At 42.0% G+C, this 17,695-nt stretch overlaps 1 protein-coding gene and 2 non-coding genes across 3 annotated transcripts; all 3 read right to left on the bottom strand.

The window, feature by feature from the left end:
• Positions 1-2,088: 2,088 nt before the first annotated feature.
• On the bottom strand, positions 2,089-11,419 carry trim8b (tripartite motif containing 8b). The gene is made up of 5 exons (XM_028567797.1): positions 8,841-11,419; positions 4,042-4,137; positions 3,653-3,918; positions 3,412-3,527; positions 2,089-3,279 (listed from the first exon to the last, which is right to left on the bottom strand). Exons 1-5 carry the CDS (start codon positions 9,444-9,446, stop codon positions 2,585-2,587), a joined length of 1,779 nt encoding a protein of 592 aa, XP_028423598.1. The 5' UTR covers positions 9,447-11,419; the 3' UTR covers positions 2,089-2,584.
• A 4,986-nt stretch (positions 11,420-16,405) lies between these two features.
• Positions 16,406-16,519, bottom strand: LOC114548743 (U5 spliceosomal RNA). The gene has a single exon (XR_003691412.1). It is a non-coding gene; the product is annotated as a U5 spliceosomal RNA (small nuclear RNA).
• Positions 16,520-17,269: 750 nt separating this feature from the next.
• LOC114548742 (U5 spliceosomal RNA) lies at positions 17,270-17,384 on the bottom strand. The gene has a single exon (XR_003691411.1). It is a non-coding gene; the product is annotated as a U5 spliceosomal RNA (small nuclear RNA).
• Positions 17,385-17,695: the final 311 nt, after the last annotated feature.

Genomic DNA, 17,695 nt, shown 5'->3' with positions numbered 1-17,695 from the left:
GCTGGGTAGGGGGAAGCATTAATGCAACAGCTAAAAAAGGCTGAGGGGAACAAACACTCTGATTGACTACTCATCTGAAGACTTCTCTCCATCCTGTTTTGTCTCTGCAGGCCTCAACCCACACATACCCATGAGCCCCGTTTGTACTGGGTGAACACAGAGATATTTAAAGTTTTGTTTAAGTAGACCTCTGTTAACGTGTTTTTTATGTTAAACCAATACACAAATAGTCAGGCAGATGATTTGAATGTTTAAGAAGGAACAGCAGAGAATGTGCGGTTGTTCTGGTACAAGTGGGAGGATGACGTTTTCTTTTAAAAGTCATATGAAGAGTAAGCAGATGACGGATGATGATTTAATGAACTGGAAAAAACACTGAGCACAAAACAAATGCTGAGATTCTGTGTTTGTACAAATGTGAGCTACAGTATATATAAAATAAGGCTGGTGATATTTTATACGTTTCTTAATTTTCAACAAATCCTATTCCTCTGTACCATAGCGATCTACTGTCGTTCAACAAGACTCTCTGAGGCCGTATTAATCGATGTATTGACAACACTACATACATTTAGCTTATTTACATTAAACAAGACTGACATGAGGTATCCATGTTTGTTGGTTTCCAAGTCAGCTGTCATGTCAGGAACAGAGCTTTCAGATAGGTCAGTTTCCCAGTTGCAATTACGAGTTTGATTGACACTATACAAGTGGCAAAACACAATAACCCAAATATGACATGGATGCAACATTAACGTACGATTATACAACATTTTTGGCTTACAAAATGGCCCTGCACTCTACCCCTGAAAAAGGAGGTCATGTCATGTCTGATGCGGGTAATAAACTGTAAACAGTGCGTGAGAGCGACGCTACGGTAGCGTGATAATGTACAAGAAATTACGAGGAAACTAGAATAACAACTTCTCCTTTCCCAAACACAATGCAGCAGTGTTTCTATTAGCCGATCAAGCATATCTGTATGAAGCTGAACCTCGTAGCGAAACAGGAAATGCACAATAACAAAAAAATATATAGAATATCACCATCTTTAAACGAACATGAGAAAACATGCACATACAGACTTGACAGCAGAGACCAGTTTAAATTTGTTTATTTGGATTCCTCCAAATCACGTCTGTCATTTTTCCATTTCCCAAAATATTTACAAAAAAAGATACTTTTATGTTGTCGTTTTTTTTCCTTTCTTTATGGTGACTGTTGTAACAGATCCTTTTTAGGATGACAATTGCTTACATCTCGCAGTCCAGTCTTGATCTTTTAGAAAAAATTCATGAAAAAAATTCATCCCACCCTTCTTATCTTCCATACACTCATTTTAAAACTGCATCCATTTCCCCCCCTTGTTCTTCTTTTGAGTGCTTTAAAAAAAACAAAATAAAACTCTTCCTTGCATGCTTTCAGCTGCAAACAGGAAGCCAAGAGCTTGTGTGCTTATTGAGAGGAAGTGACATCTTTGCCCTGCAGGAAGTACAATTAACAGCATCATCAGATCCTCCAGATGCTTGATTGGTTTGGTCTGTCCGGTCTTGCCTTTTTCTCTTAAATCAGAGTCTCTCTAGACAAGCATGAAACCCACAGATGTACCAAATAACACAAAGTCATAATAATTACTAAATGGAAACAGTCTCATTCAGAAGATTTTCTGTCCTGTGGGAAGCCTGATAGCAGGAAGGGAGTGCTAGTAATAAGGACCAAATTCCCCAAACTCTTTGGGCCAGGGTCAACCGGCCCTTCAGATGCAGCTCTGTGGGTCACCATCTGTAGTCCAGGCATAACAAGGCGTCCACAAGTGCATTGTGGGTGTTTCCATGGAAGAGCGTTTTGTGTTCAAGCCGTACGATCCATCCCTGAACTCAGCAAAGAAAGGAAGAGGTGCCATGACGATGGAAATCAAGGAGACACAAAGGGATCGCAGTCCCTCTTTTAAAAGGATCTACCAAACAAAATGAACTGGGCAGAGAAAAATATGATGCTAATAACATAAGGCAATTCACCTCAGTACAACTAGAGGGGATATTATATCAGAGAAACATGAGGCGCTAAACTGGAAAGCCCAACACTGCACGGTTTTTATTTATTTTATTTTAAGCATCAATGAGAAGCCATAAAGAGGCGTTTTCTAATACAAGTTTATTTCCATCAGTTTTTCAATCCATCTCTTGCTCTATAAATAAAAAATTAAAAAAATGCATGTCTCACTCTCCTCTTAGGCCTCTCGTTTCTTGTTTATGTGTTAAATGCTGAGCTATGTTGTGCCAGAGTGAGCGTGTTGGCTCGTTTATGCATTTTACGTATAATACAATACATGAAACACTGACTGAAAATAAAGAAAAAGAAGAAAATAAAAGCACAAAGAGATCAACCCTGCCCCCGAATGTGTGTACTTGTTCTATATCTGTGTGTGGATATAAATCTTAATATTTGAATGTGTGTATAGTATAACGGTTTTTCCGGTTAATAAGACGGTAAAGGTGTGCTATTTTGGTGCCTGTCTCTATATCCTAGTGTGTGTGTGTGTGTGTGTGTGTGTGTGTGTGTGTGTGTGTGTGTATCTACTCTGTTAACTGGTGACATAGTGCTTTGTAGAGGGCTGCCCATACAGCCCATAAAAATCTGCATGTCTATGTGTCTGCGAGGCGTCTATCCAGTCCCTCACTGCCAAGCCCTGCATGGACGGCCCTCCAGAGGCCAGGCCGGGAGGAGGGGGGTAGTCTTGGGCGCTGACCCAGGGGAAAGAGCCAGAGCGCGGGTACGGGGGATGGCTGCGGTGGCCCGACACCGAGGGCACTCCGGAGCAGTAGCAGTTATCCATTGTACACACCAGGATCTTACGGCCGCCATACTGAGGCAGCACGGCCTGCTGGGAGGAGTGCGAGGAGCTGCTGCCTCCAGGAGGAAAGTGCGAGGAGCTGAACACGGAGCCTGAATGGTGGTTGGTCAGAGAACCGCTTCCGCTTCCTGTCCCGCCACTCTCGCTGATGTGAGGCGGGCCGCAGGGGCCGAGAGGCTGCTGATTGGTAGACTGACCTTCTCCAGAGGCAGAGCCGGAGCCCAGGTAGGGCTGTTTGGCTAACGACGAGGAAGAAGATGAGGAAGAGGACTCCTTAAAACCCGGAGCGGTGTTTTTTCCAACGTTCCCGTTCCCCTCAGGGAAGGCAGTGGAATGTTTCCGTTTCTCTGCTCCGGAGCCAGAGCTCTGACCGCTGGGGTACGCAGGAACAGACTGCAGGAAGGTCGAGGGAGGGGTGAGGGGAGCTGAGAGAAGAGAGAAGGTAAGGGTTGTAAGTAAGTAAGGTAAATAAGGAGATATTTCATAGATAAAATAAAAAACACATTCATGACAGTAACGTCCTCGATATGCCTGAACAGACGTGTTTGAGATCCTACCTTCCAGCGTTCTCTTCAAGCTCTTCTCTCTTTTTGAGATTTCAGAGAGGAATAATTTAGAGTTTAGATTTCCCACTTTGTAAGGAGGGAGACTGCTGCCCACACATGCCTGAGACCTGCAATAAGTGCCAAGAGACATGCAAAATTCAAGATTAGACAGCTTGGAAACATCACCTGCGTATTAGAGACCCACAGGCAGAACAGTGAAACGGCCATTTTAAAAATCCAACTTTGCTCTCACCTGTCTGTGAGGACTTTAACAGGCTTTGTGTTTTTCATGAAACTCAGCTCCTCCGCCTTACTGAAGGCTGTGTGGATGGAGCTCAGCAGCTTCTGGGCCTCGTGGCGCTGCTCACCCAGAGCTAACACCTGGGCAGCGTTCTCCTGACAGAACCGAGCCTGAGCCCGGTCCAGAGCCTCCAGTGTCCGACCGAGATCCTCCTCCAGGAGCTGATGCATCCGCTGGTACTGCAGACGCACCTCCTCTTTCAGCTCACACACCCTGTCCTGTAGAGAAACAAAACACCAATCTACTTAAAAGTCCCTTTGGGTTACGTAACGCCATGTACAATCACTGAAAATGTGTCAAGTTTGCGTTTATGCCGACAAATTCAGGGTGTGCAAACATACCTCCACCACACACTTGTCGGAGTCAAGTTTGCAGAGCTGTTCTTCAATCTCCTGCACTCGTTCCTCTACGCGCTCCTGCTGTCTTAACAGGCTTTGCTGTGAGCAGAGAAAGAAAGAAAGTCTTGAGCTTTGGGAAGTTGTGATCTCAGCTAGCCACTAGCATCCCCTCCCCATGCCTGAGATATTAGAATCCGGGAGCCGGCTAATTTGGTCTCCAACCAACACACAATCCCTGTGGGGGAGGGAGGGTGTGCTGTCATAGCAACTAACAGCTATTTTGTGTTTGCATTAGTGAGTGAGGACTAATGTTGGGGGAGCTGGGGGCAGAGATAGATAACTGGGCATACAGAGGCAGAAAAAACTCCAGCAGCTCTCCTCCCAGTGCGCCTCCTCTTTGTATTTAATCTTTAAAAAGTTGCATTCACGAAGTAGAGGCTGCTCCGTGAGCTATGGCAATGTTGTGGGAACAACACTTGTTATTTCTAAGACGACGATGGCATGTGAACAACAGCAGACGCCTGATTGGGCAAAACTGAGATCCCAATGCAGCTCAGCTTGAGGCCAAAAAACGTTGAAAACATAACTAATGGCTCCATATAAGACTAACAGTGCTTTATGTCGCTCCCTACATAAGTCTGGGAGTAGGAATGTCATTGACACAGATTTGCTAATCCTTCATGCTATTAATATTTAATGTTGAGATATGAATAATCCTCAATCAACATTTAATGAAAGAGAAGCATGCTGATAAGCTGGTACACAGCAACATAATGTGGTTACTGCCAATATGATCCAGATACAAATAAACAAGACTAAGAGTCCACAGTCTTTGTGATACTTTATGCTCACAATGACAATGCTAATGTGCTTACGCTAAACAGGTAAGATGTTCACCAATTTAGGCTACATCCTTTATTAAAATGTAAAGGCTCTCCATCCTCACGAGCATTTTAGCACCGTTTTAGAACAAATCTCCATCCAAACCAACACGCCTGTAAAAGCATACTGCAGACCGTTCATGCGTGTGTCGTCGTTGTGCCGAGTTTTGCATCCCTGCTAAGAATTGCATCCAACTCGCTGGCAGACTAATACCGAGTGTAATAAAACATTGATGACTCTAAATGTTCCAAAATGATAGACTTCAGATAATTTATCATCATTGATGAACATGACAAAGATTATATTATTTTGAAACAGTACTTTGCCTTGAAAATAATCAGTTGGATGTAGTTCTTGCCATGGATACAAAACTAGGCACAACACCTGTAACTCCGCTCGACAGCTGCTAGCATCGACAACAAAGTCAGAAACGGCTGTAGCTGGTTATCCATGTTGAATTAACCACCAGTAGTCAAAGCTGAGGTTTGTTTTCTTCCAGAAAAGGTGAAATCACGTGACAGAGCCATGAGGAATCAGGGAAGGACACATCAGAACTGATAAGACCCAATCAGGAAGCGAAAATGGGTGTCAGTGAAATAGTTTCTACACATCTCGGTTTCTTTCTGTCCAGCCTACAACTCAACCCTGGAGCTTTCAAACAAAAACAAGGTCATCAGTGTATCCAAATGTCTCCCTTTTAGGGGCCCGGAAACGCTGGAGAAACATATTGAATTCACAATCGTATAAGACAAATAAAAAGTAGCAAATCCTCACATTTGAGAACGTGATACCAGCAAATGTTTGGAATTTTTGCTTGAAAAATGTGCCAATAGCTATTAAGATGTTTCACTCGGTGAGCAAAGTGGTTAAAAAAAGGGATTCAATCCGTCATTAATCCCACAGGTCAGTAATCAGTTGTCGGTTCACATACCACCCCCCAATCATTCCAACTACACAGCAGCTGCTTTTATCATAAGTGATCAGCTGTAGAGCTCGATAGGAATGAAAACCTGCATAGTCTTGGGCCTCAGTGGCACATGGTTTGGAACCACTGCCCTAGATCTCACACACACACACACACACACACACACACACACACACACACACACACACACACACACACACACACACACACACACACACACACACACACACACACACACACACACACACACACACACACACACACACACACACACACACACACACACACACACACACACACACACACACACACACACACACACACAACCTGGTTGTGCTGATTGATTTAGGCTCTGAGCAGAAGCCAGGGGAAAAACAGGGTCGAAGGAGCCGAAGCTTCCCAGGGAGGGGTAGCAAATAAATGTATGGGATACCTTTGGGGGAGGGATGGGGTGAGAGAGGGGGGGGAGGGGTGGCATTAAGAGGGTAGGGTGCTTTTTAGCTGTCATTTCCCCACAGCGTCTTTTCCATCAGAGCAACCAGAGCAGGGCCAGAGGGAAGGTCGGTCCTCGCCTGGAGTGGCTGGTGGCTGGTGTGAGAGGTGAATTGGGGGGGGCAGGGGGACTGTTGGGGCTGTAGGGCAGTGTGTGTGTGTGGAGAGGGGTCCACTCTGCATTCCTTGATTGCATTCAACATGGAGGATGTTTAAGTAGTGACTACCATGAAGGTTAATATGGCTAAAATCAATGTCACAATGTAACATATTTTTCTGATATCTACATATGTGGCTCACCCAGGAAATCATTTAGCAGAGATGGGGAATCATTTTATTTAGTAGGAGGATGGCCTAAACAATAGCCACACTCATTAAAAATATGGTATTTGCTGCTCTTTTCTATCAAATCAAATTGTATTTACCTTTAATGTTAGTGAAGGTTATAACCTGACCGTGTTGCCAAACACTTGCTTCTTTAATGTCAGGATTTGGTGCTTTTCTTTGTCTTATATGATAGTAAATGAATATCTTCTAACACAATTTATACTAATCAGATTAATAGAAAATGAAATCATTTGTTAGCTACTGCCCTACTTTTGGTTTATGACTGCAAAACTGATCACATTACCATGATCCCATAGTGCTAATTAGCAAACATCAGCATGCTGCTAACGCACTAAGATGGTGAACATAGTAAACATTATACCTGCGTAAAAGTACATAAGCATTTTGAGCATGTAAGCCCAAAGCACTTCGGTCCCTAGCATGCTAACACAAGATGGTGAACATGGTAAACATTACACCAGTTCAGCAGGTTAGCATAGTCTTATTCAAAGCAGACATTTTGACTTGTCAGAGTAGGAAAATCATAGGTGTAATTATTATTATTATTATTATTATTATTAATAATAATAGCTTAGGGCATGTCCTGTGCATGCTGGTTCACTGGAATAGCTTACCGGGACTTGTAATGAAGCGGAGCCATCATTAAATTCACCTGTTCTTTTCCTATGATTTCTTTTTTTTTTTTTTTTTTTTTAAAAAGGTCTATTTTGAGCATGTTAGCATGCAGCCCTAATTAAAATCGGGGCTCTACTTATTGCCCAGCCGGATTATAGATGATTTAGGAAAAAGCTGTAAATGTGAAGGATTTTGTTAATACAGATTTTAAATTCAGACAAAGGCCCACCCTATGACACTTCCTGTGCTCCAGGTGAACAATTAACTACACAAAAAGCTGAGTCATAGCGTTACCAACAGGAAATACACCCGAGCATGACACGGTTGACACCTAAACAGGGTGTTGAACAAAATGAGTCAGTCAGCATGGAGGCCTTCATGGTTCTCCCTCTGACTAAGTTGCGCCATCACACAGCCCTTTAAAAAGAAAGAAAGGGGGAGGAAAACCAACTCGACCTCTGCCCAAACCTACGACAGCAAGCACCAAACCCCCAGGAAGGGAAGCGGTTAATAAAAAACCCAAGACGACCGCAGAATCAACTGACAAATCACTTTAATCCCCCTTCCCCTTGTCTCCACTCCACTCCACTCCACTCCCCCCTCACAACTGGCGATCCCTGAGCTAGGATGCACCTGTGCTGGGGAGATAAGGCCCTCTGAGGGCCCCTCATTGTTCCACCCTCGACTGCATTGTTTGTCATTCCAACAGATGAGAATGGAGGTTGGAATGGATAAAAAAAATGCACAAGACCATCACGGGTGCTAAAACAACACTCAAAATGCTATTGTGTCTTAAAAGGGGAAATTCTGTTTTTGATTGAGTCAAGTGATTTGCAAAATACATAAACAATTGAGAACTTTGTACACAAAAATCTCCACTTAATGTCTTTTATTTGGCTAAAAATGGAAGTAAAATTTGACCTTTGTTATGGTGGTATTTGCTTGAGGGCTACAAAGTGGACGAAAAATGACCTCACTGGCTTGTGTGAAGCTACATTTTGGTACTTGAGTGGACACTTAGCGATCACCGATGAATTGACAAATTCTTGCAAGTAGGGCCACAATTAACGGTTATTTTCTCGCCCACGGAGCAGGATGTGAAAAAATGAATTGATTACTTTCTCGATTAATTGGGTCTATAAAATGTCTCATCAGAGTTTCCCAGAGCTTAGTGTGAGGTCTTAAAATGTTTGACCAACAGAAGATACTCAATTTACTATCAGAAGATGTTATTTACATTTGAGAAGCTGGAACTAGTGAATTTCAGCCATTTTTTTTTGCTAAACGATTTTTGGGATTATCAAAATAGTTGCCGGTTCATTTTCTATCAATTGACTAGTCAATTAAGTGACCGATCATTTCAGCTTTTCTTGCAAGGTGTCTGACGTGTGTTTCCACGAAGAGCCAGTGATGAAGTCAACCCACTGGCTGTAAATTTAGTTTCTGTCACAATGTCAGAGTGTGACTACACCCTGAAGGGAATGAACAAGGACGTGTTTGTTTAATATATGCGTTATGTACAGTACGATAGGATTCTTACTCTGATGTCGTTGCGTCTCAGCTCCACGTCAGTGACTGCATGGCCGTGGCTGGGGTGGCAGCGGGCGAAACAGCAGTACTGGCACACCGCTGTGTGCTCGGCCTCGCAGTGGTACAGCCGGTACTCGTCATGCTGCAGGCAGGTCCAGGCCTTCACCGCCTCCGCCTCCACCAACAGGTGCCCGAGGGCTGAGCATGGCTGCTGCAGGTGTGTCTGGACGTGGGACTGGCAGCACGGGGCGTTGCAGCGCAGGCACACCTTCACTGCGGGGAGTGGCGGGCCTCGGCGGCATAGGATGCACTGCAGCGCCGGCGTGGTGGCCTTCTCCACACTCAGGGCGTTGTACTTCTCGACTATGTTGGACAGTTTGTGGTTCTTCTCCAGACTGGGCTTCTGCGTGTAAGCATGATTGCACTCAGGGCAGCGGGCCAGCGAGGAGTCTTTGGCCCAGGCCTCGCTGATGCAGCCCCGGCAGAAGTTGTGCTTGCAGGGCAGCTGGATGGGATCTGAGAACACGTGCAGGCAGATGGGGCAGATGAGCTCCTCCTCAAAACAGTTCCTCCACGTCTCAGCCATGTCAGAGGCCATCATGGTGCGGGCAGGCATACACTAACTGTTTCCCCACTTCTACCAGACCTTTAGGCCTCTCTGTCCTCGCAGGAAACCTGACACTTTCAAGACGAGTCTTGAGAAAAGGATAAAAAGAGGCCCGATGCCGTCTTGAAAGCTCAGTCTGTGTATTTCAACCCTTGTGACCAAATTAAAAGGAGACTCCCTGACCGATGACAAGGATTGCTTATTGCTGCAGCATGAAGGCAAATTCCAGAAAATTTACTAGAGAAGGCTTCGGGCAAGGATGACAACACCTTGGTGATTTCAACATACACAGCAGGAGCTGACGTTATACAGATTACAGTACACTGTGCCTTCCTTTCCTCTAAATCACACACACACATACATACACTGGGCCTGCCTTTACAGCTCTGTGTGTTTTTAGGCCTACAGGAAGCTAAAAGCCTTTCAGCTACAGGTAAACCATGAAATGCAAACAAGGCACAGAGAACGTAATATCTACACAATTACTGATATGATCATGAGGTGAATAAATCTCTGTGTAGCACATGAAAAGACACTGTACCCTTTTTACTGACGCCTGCTCAGGCCCTTACCTTGAAAGCTTCCTTCACTTCAACGTCAGATTATGATTGACTGTGGACCAATTCAGACCAACAAACGAAACATGAAAACCACGAGAAAGGACTGCTCCAGTCCACACCCTGATTACTATTCACACAAAGAGAGCTTTTTGGAAAAACCTGAATCTGTTTTATCTGGACGTCAAGGACGCTTGATTCCGTCTATAATCACAGCGCAGCGCAATGCTTTTGTCCGCTGAATCATAAATAAGTATCCGAGGAGCCTCCACCTGCAGTTTAATTATACATACAACCAGCGACGGTTTGGCAGTAGACAAGAAATACTGTTTCACAAGTCAGATTAACAACACAGCTACATCCAGCCCTTCAATTTAACATAAAAGCGACATTTGTATTTGATGAATAACGCCTGCTATGTGGCACAGCTCGCATTTCTGTACACTAGGCCTCGGCTTTTTCCTACCAGGTTTCTGTCGACAACAAAGGCCTTATAATCTCATTAAACACAAAATCACACCCGGGCCATCATTTCGAGCCTGTTTACTGCATAGTTAATCGTTTTAATAGTCGAGTCCAGCTCCTGCGCACAAAACAAAGGGTTTTAGGATCCGCAGGAATGTTGGCTGCTGTTGCAGAGCCTTTTGGTTTCCCCCCTCCGACACATCTATCAAATATCTCCTCACCCAAAGATTAATGTTATTATTGTATCCAGTTTTTATCCTCTTTTACTTTGGTCTCCACCTTATTCACCTTTCATCGCCTCAGCCTTTAGCCAACAACATATTTTTCTACTTCCTTATCTCGATTAAATCGTGTAAATTACCTCAGACGTCACCTCACCATTTTCTACCACAGGTAACGTTACAGACAAACACTAGATTAACCGACAAGCACGGTTATAATATATAGTCATTAATTTTTTAAAGCGGACATATTCTATATATTAAACTAATAGAAATACAAAAATATACCCTCCTAATCTTAAAGGGGACGTCGCTTTTCTGTCCTTGTTAGGGGTAGCTGTCATCAGCCATCTTGCAAATCCTCATTTATAAAAAAAAAAAAAGAAAAAAAGGAGATATCCGCCGTGAGGCTGTTTCACCAAAGCTGCTTTTCGATAGCTGACCTAAACAGGCACATTAACGGCAAAGTCCCGTCATTATTAAAGAAAAACACGCCTTTTTGTCGTTATTGTAGGTCCAAAAGAAGCCGGCTTAACGTGGTTATTTTGTCGTGGCCGTATCTAGTCGGTGTGAGTCGACTCCGCGGTTCTTAAAAATCCAACACGGTTGAGAATAATAATCGGCGTTTTCTCCCCCCTTTCTTTCTCTGTCTCTGTCGGTCAGGTTTAGAGAGAGGAGGAATGCAGGCGAGCTGGACCGGTCTCCAAACCAACGTCAAGAAAACCAGTATAACGCACCACTTCCGGTGATGCTTCAAAATAAAACCACGTTTAAGCGCAAAACCTGAGGCCACATTATCTTCAACGGGATTGTTTGTATAATAAACCACTTAATGATTCAGAAGCATTTATTAACACTAAAACATCCATTCAGTGGTGAACTCTAACTAGGCCTACTCAGAATATGAATTATTGCCAAGTAGGTAACGTTGACACAAGGCATTTGCCTTGGTGATTGGTGCATAAAATATCAAAAGGAAATAAACAATACAGCAAAGTACTGCAACAGACGAACATGAATAAATTATAGAAATAGAACAGAGACAGAATATTTATAGCATTATAATGTTTACTCTTACTTCATGTAAATGCGAGTACATGTAAGTGTATGCATATATGTATGTATATGGATGTATTTGTGTTGTTATCCTTTCTTTCATAATAGTTGTATTTTTTTATGTGCAAATAAGCAAATAAATAAATGCACCATCTTTCGAAATAAGCACAGTGGTTACAGCTAGACATTTTGGGCTTCCAGTTTTGTAATTACATAAAATTACTTGTAGGCCTTTCAACAACCCTCTCCAGCTGTCTGGCTTTCACATGTAGTAAAGAAAAGCTGGCCCACTACCAGGGTACCAGCATTTCATTTATTTGCATCACTGAGTTTTACATGCATACCGTATATAAATAGCCTATCACTCCCTCTTACGCGTATGGTTAATTACGAGTCCATCCACTTCACCTGCGCCACCGTTTTTTTTTAAAACCAAAATGAACCGTTTGCTTTAGAAAAGCAAATGCATATGTATATTTTAAAGGTCCCATGGCATGAAATTTTCACTTTATGAGTTTTTTTAACATTAATATGCATTCCCCCAGCCTGCCTATAGTCCTCCTGTGGCTAGAAATGCCGATATGTGTAAACCGAGCCCTGGGTATCCTGCTCTGCCTTTGAGAAAAAGAAAGCTCAGATGGGCCGATCTGGAATCTTGCTCCTTATGAGGTCAAATTCATTCAGAATAAAACTTAACAAGGCTTCACAGTGACATAGTGGTCTAGGACAGACGCTATGTAACCGCAATGTCCCTCAGTAATGTTTGGTTTACTGTTTTAGAGGGTAGCTAATTGAATTTTATGGTCATTTTAAAGGCTGTAGTTGTATTATGGTATACTAGTATTATGGTATATACGAGTTTTTTTTAATATTACATTTACCCTAATTTATATAAATGGTGTAGGATTTAATGCAGGGGACATATTAGTCAGTCACTCTAATTTTGGCTCTGTTTGAGTCTTTAGCAGCAACCCCTGAAAACTTTTTTAGTTGCTTGATGTTCCACTTTCTTCACCAGATAGTCGCTAACTTTGTTTGTTTGCTGTTTAGTGCTGAGCTGGTAGCTACAGTGAACTTCTTCTTAAAACAGCTGCCTGCTGCTGCTGAAAACAAGGTTGATGAGAGCATTGAGAGTGAGTACTGAGAATGAACAATAATGTGACATGCATCAAAACATGGAGGTAAAGAGGCTGGCTGATTTCTACTTCTGAAGGTCTGGATAGTCCACACCGCATTCCTGGACGGAAGAAAAAAACATGCTCTATTTTATTGGCATTTCACCCGAGCAATTCCTGAAGTGGAACGTCAAGATAGACTAGGCCTATAGGGAAAATGCAACACTATAAAGCCACGGCTAAGCGGACCAATCATAGTTGTTGCGGCCTGCGTCGCTGCGACGTGTAGTTACATTTGACGAGAGGTGCACGTCATGCTACGGCGTAGGGTCCATATCTCTATGTTCGTAACCACGGCGTCGATTTAAAGCTATAGTGCGTAGTTTCTGTCTCCCCCCATGAGGAATTCTAAGTAATGACAACAACACATGTCGGCGCGTCCACATGATACAAGCCTTCCGTGATCACGCCCCCCTCCTCCTCCACGCAGTTGCTTGTAGCCAAGGAGGACACGGAGGATTAAAAAAAAACATATGATGGACTCTTCAGAAGAGGTCATTAGCTTCACTCGATTTAATGCGCGCGGAAGTCGCCGGACAACACCAATTTTCTGAACATAGCCTTACTGAGACATACAGAGAGAGTTGGGTGGAGCTGATAGTCTTAATTAGCTTTGTAGCAACTCATTTGGCAATGGCTTGAATGTAACAGACGTTCATTATTATAAAAAAGTTATGCACTAAAGCTTTAACGCAGAACCATAAATCAAGCTTAAAAAGCTTTATAGAGCTGCAGATTTGGGTAACAATTCTCTGTGGGTTTGTCATGAGCAACCTCACAGTTATGTTATTTTCTTAGCAAAACAGTGGCTAATTTATGTAACAAAACAAAAGGCTCACACGTAAAAACAGTGGCGGCATTAAAGCTACAAGCTATTTTTGCTTTATTTTGAAGCTACATCACCAGGCTTCCTGTATGAATCAGGCTGTCTCTGGCTGACCTGACGCAGTTTCTCGGCATCAGCCACCCCCTCCAGCCTTCCTCCCTCCCCTCCCCTCCCCTCCCCTCCCCTGCCCTCCCCTCCTTCCGGATCAATGCTACGGCCGTCACGTGACCTGTCACACAACTGATGTGTGTCACGTTTTAACTGGGAGGAGCTGTGGGACAAATCGGGGAGGAAGGGCAGAGAATCATACTTAAAGGGCTTACTGCATTCGTTAATGACCTGGACGCTCATGGTGTTCCTCTGGGGCAACACTGCCTCTCTGTCTCACTCTGTGTTTTTCTGCATGTTGGCGTTGCAAGAAATTATAACTGCAATTCTCTCAGAGACAAAAGGTGTATAACACACTTTCAACATAAAATCCTGAAATATCACACACTTCAACAATAGCCTACAACATTTCATACTCACATTTTAAAAGACCACATCGTAGAAATACTCCTACTAATCAGTATAAGTCTCATTAGCAAAATGTAGGCTACTTTAAGCTGTGGGAGAATGTAACTTAGTTCATTTACTTACTGTACTGTACTTCAGTAACATTTTTAAGGTACTTGTCTACTTGAGGATTTCCATTTTCTGCTACTTTTTCTACTTCTACTTCACTACACTCCAGAGAGAATTGTTGTACTTTTAACTCCAGTACATTTATTTGAAAACTTTAATACTTTGCAGATTCAGATTAATAATACAAAATATAGTCAACAAATACATTTGATGTATTATCATAAGATCTTATGGATCCACAGGGATACATTGACAAGCTACCCATCAGTATATAAGGTATGTACCAATTTTTGCATCACTTATTATATTATATAAATCCAATAATATACATTATTATTCTGAAATAATATAATAAAGCAGTGAAAATATTTTAAATATAGCTTAAACGTAAATTTAAATTAGCATTTTGACACAAAAAGATACTTGGTGCAAACAAAATGTATAGCCTATGTTTGGATTTGAATACATAAGGAACACTACTTGGAAGCTAAATTTATATAAAATATATTATTTTGATGCTAATACTTGTGCTAATGTTGAATGCAGGGCTTTTACTTGTAACAGAATATTTCTACACTGTGGTATTTCTACTTTTGTATAAGATCTGAGTACTTCTTCTATCACTGACTTTAAGTATAGACAGCAAAGGTATGTATTTTACCGAATTAGAGCAAAAATAGTGCTAGATGGCACAGACGCACACACATCACAGATACAATTCTAATAAATGAATGTACTAAAAAAAAAAAAAAGAATTGAACATACAATACATGTAAACGCATCATGACAACTAGTAAGCCTTGTGAGTATCTCTCTGTGTATGTTTATAGAGCATGTTTGCGTCAGGAAGGAAAATATAACTGCATATGTAAAATAATAATTACTTACTACATTACTTTTTCAACAAAATATGCCTGCTATATACAGTATACTAGACTGTATACAAATGACTGTAACTCAAATGTCAAACTGTACAAGTTCGCTGACGACACAACAGTGGTTGGGCTGATCTCATCAGACATAATCTTGAACTAAACATCTCTCAAATTAAGGAGCTGGTGTTGGACTTTAGTAGGAACAGAAAGGCTCTCTGACCATAAATGGAGTAGAGCTGGAAAGAGTGGACAGCTTCAAGTTTCTGGGTACAACAATGTCCTCCACTCTGAAATGGGATGACAACCTGCACTACTATCATTAAAAAAAGCCCATCAGAGACTATTTTCTTACACCAACTCAAAACGTTTAGAGTTTCTGCTGCAATTTTAGAGTGGCCATAGAAAGTGTGGAGACTGTTTCCATATCTGTAGTTCGGCAACTCCACAGCTCAGCAGAGGAAGCAGCTGTACAAAAGTGTATGCACTGCCTCAGGAATTATTAATTGTGAACTCACTTTCATATCAGAAATGTATGTAACCCACATTCAGAGCACAGGACTGAAAATCTTTCAAGACCCCACACACCCTGCTAGCCCCTTACTGGTGACTCTCCCGCCAGGGTAAAGACTAAAATCCATTAAATCCAAAACATACAGCACCTACTGCAGGACCATCCAGCTACTCAATCCTCCACTCTACAACAGCACCTTATGGAAAGCACTGACACTGAATAACTCCTCAAACTGCACTGGCTTGTATGTTGCCCTTCAGCACTGGCGCTCTACTATTAAAACGTATGTATCTCTTTTATTATGGGTATAATTGTGGCCTGTGTGGGTAGAGGCCATGGGGGGGGGTTGTGTCTATGTGTGTTTTTAATGGGTATTGACTGAATTCTTTCTGTTTTTTTTGTAATGAGCACACTGCACCAAATTCTTAGCAACTTAGTTGCATGCCAATAAAGTATTGAATGTTGAATCTAACCATCCAATGATAATTATCCAATTCTGTCATTTTTATTTAAATCAGTCCAGCCATAGCACAAAGATTTTACGTTTAATCACACAAACCAATCCCGCATAATTTACCAATAACTCTTCGGCCAGGCTCATACAATTACTACATGACTATTGACATGAACTTATATTTGATATTGAACAGTTGCAGAAAGCCCCACAGAAGCAGGGCATCAAAAAATTAGTTAAAACTCTTATTGTTCCTCTCCACGGAAATCTTTAGTAAAAGGCGAAAGATTTATACGATCTGAAGAGAAACAAGAGTGATTTGATTTCTTTCAGTCACCGAGACCGACCAGGTTCGCCACAAGACAACTTTCAGTGCTGGTTCCATGTGAAATCCACTTATTCAACAATCTGAGCCACATAATGAGCACATAAAGAAACACTGGGAAATAAATTACTGTCGACTCTTAATGTAAAAAAATAAATAAAAGCATACGTTTATTTCGCATTGTTTAGCCGTATACCTATTCTATGGCGCAATGCATGATGGGATTGCGTTTAAGCTTCCGGGCTAGGTAGAATGAAAAATCTTACCTATCCGTCTCTTTTCGAAAATTTACCACATGTTCACTCTTACAATCAAAAAACGCAACCACGCTGCAAAATTAATTATTTACTGCTGTGGTAAATGTTCCTACTTTTAAATAAATCTTATAGAACTACCGTAGTTTCGAAAAGACCCGCCCCCTACACACACACACACACACACACACACACACACACACACACACACACACACACACACACACACACACACACACACTTCTCACCAGTTCCTGCTCCAGCTGGCCTGTTCCCAGATACAGAAAAAGATATACATTAATCACATCTCAAGCTCTTAATACATCCATGATCTCAAGGCAGACGACATGTTTCTGATGGAGGTTACATGTCTTAATCATGTCAGGCATATTACCTAAATTAACGTTAACATTAATCAATAATAATCCTAGAATTTCGCAAAAACCAGCCGACAAGGAATCACATATTTTCATATTTTACATATCAGGAAGCCTCGCATAAAGCAAGGCATCAAAAAATTGGGTATAACTCTTATTGATCCTCTCCACGGAAATCTTTAGTAAAAGGCGAAAGATTTATACGATCTGAAGAGAAGTCAGAGTAATCTAACTTGAGGTTGATGAAGACGCCGGTCACTTGAGTTGGGACACGTACCTCACCAGTGGTGTACACTTGATACAACTAAATAACGGAGTAATAGACAGAGTCGTTGTAATAGACAGAGTCGTTGTGGACAAACAGACGCGTTCATGAACGTACTTGTACTTTGTAAGTGGTTAACTGTTCTATATACTGTCTATGGGTACTTCAAACGAAACTTTTATCCTGTTTTCACGTTGCTACGCAAGGCATGATGGGAGTGAATGACGCCATTTACGTTTGATTTTGATTTTCATTTACCATTTTGTTTGAAGT

Source organism: Perca flavescens, chromosome 21 (assembly GCF_004354835.1).
Source record: "Perca flavescens isolate YP-PL-M2 chromosome 21, PFLA_1.0, whole genome shotgun sequence".
Classification (NCBI taxonomy): Eukaryota; Metazoa; Chordata; class Actinopteri; order Perciformes; family Percidae; genus Perca; species Perca flavescens.
The sequence above is the reverse complement of the archived record's forward strand: the minus strand, read 5'-3'. Positions and strand labels throughout refer to the sequence as shown.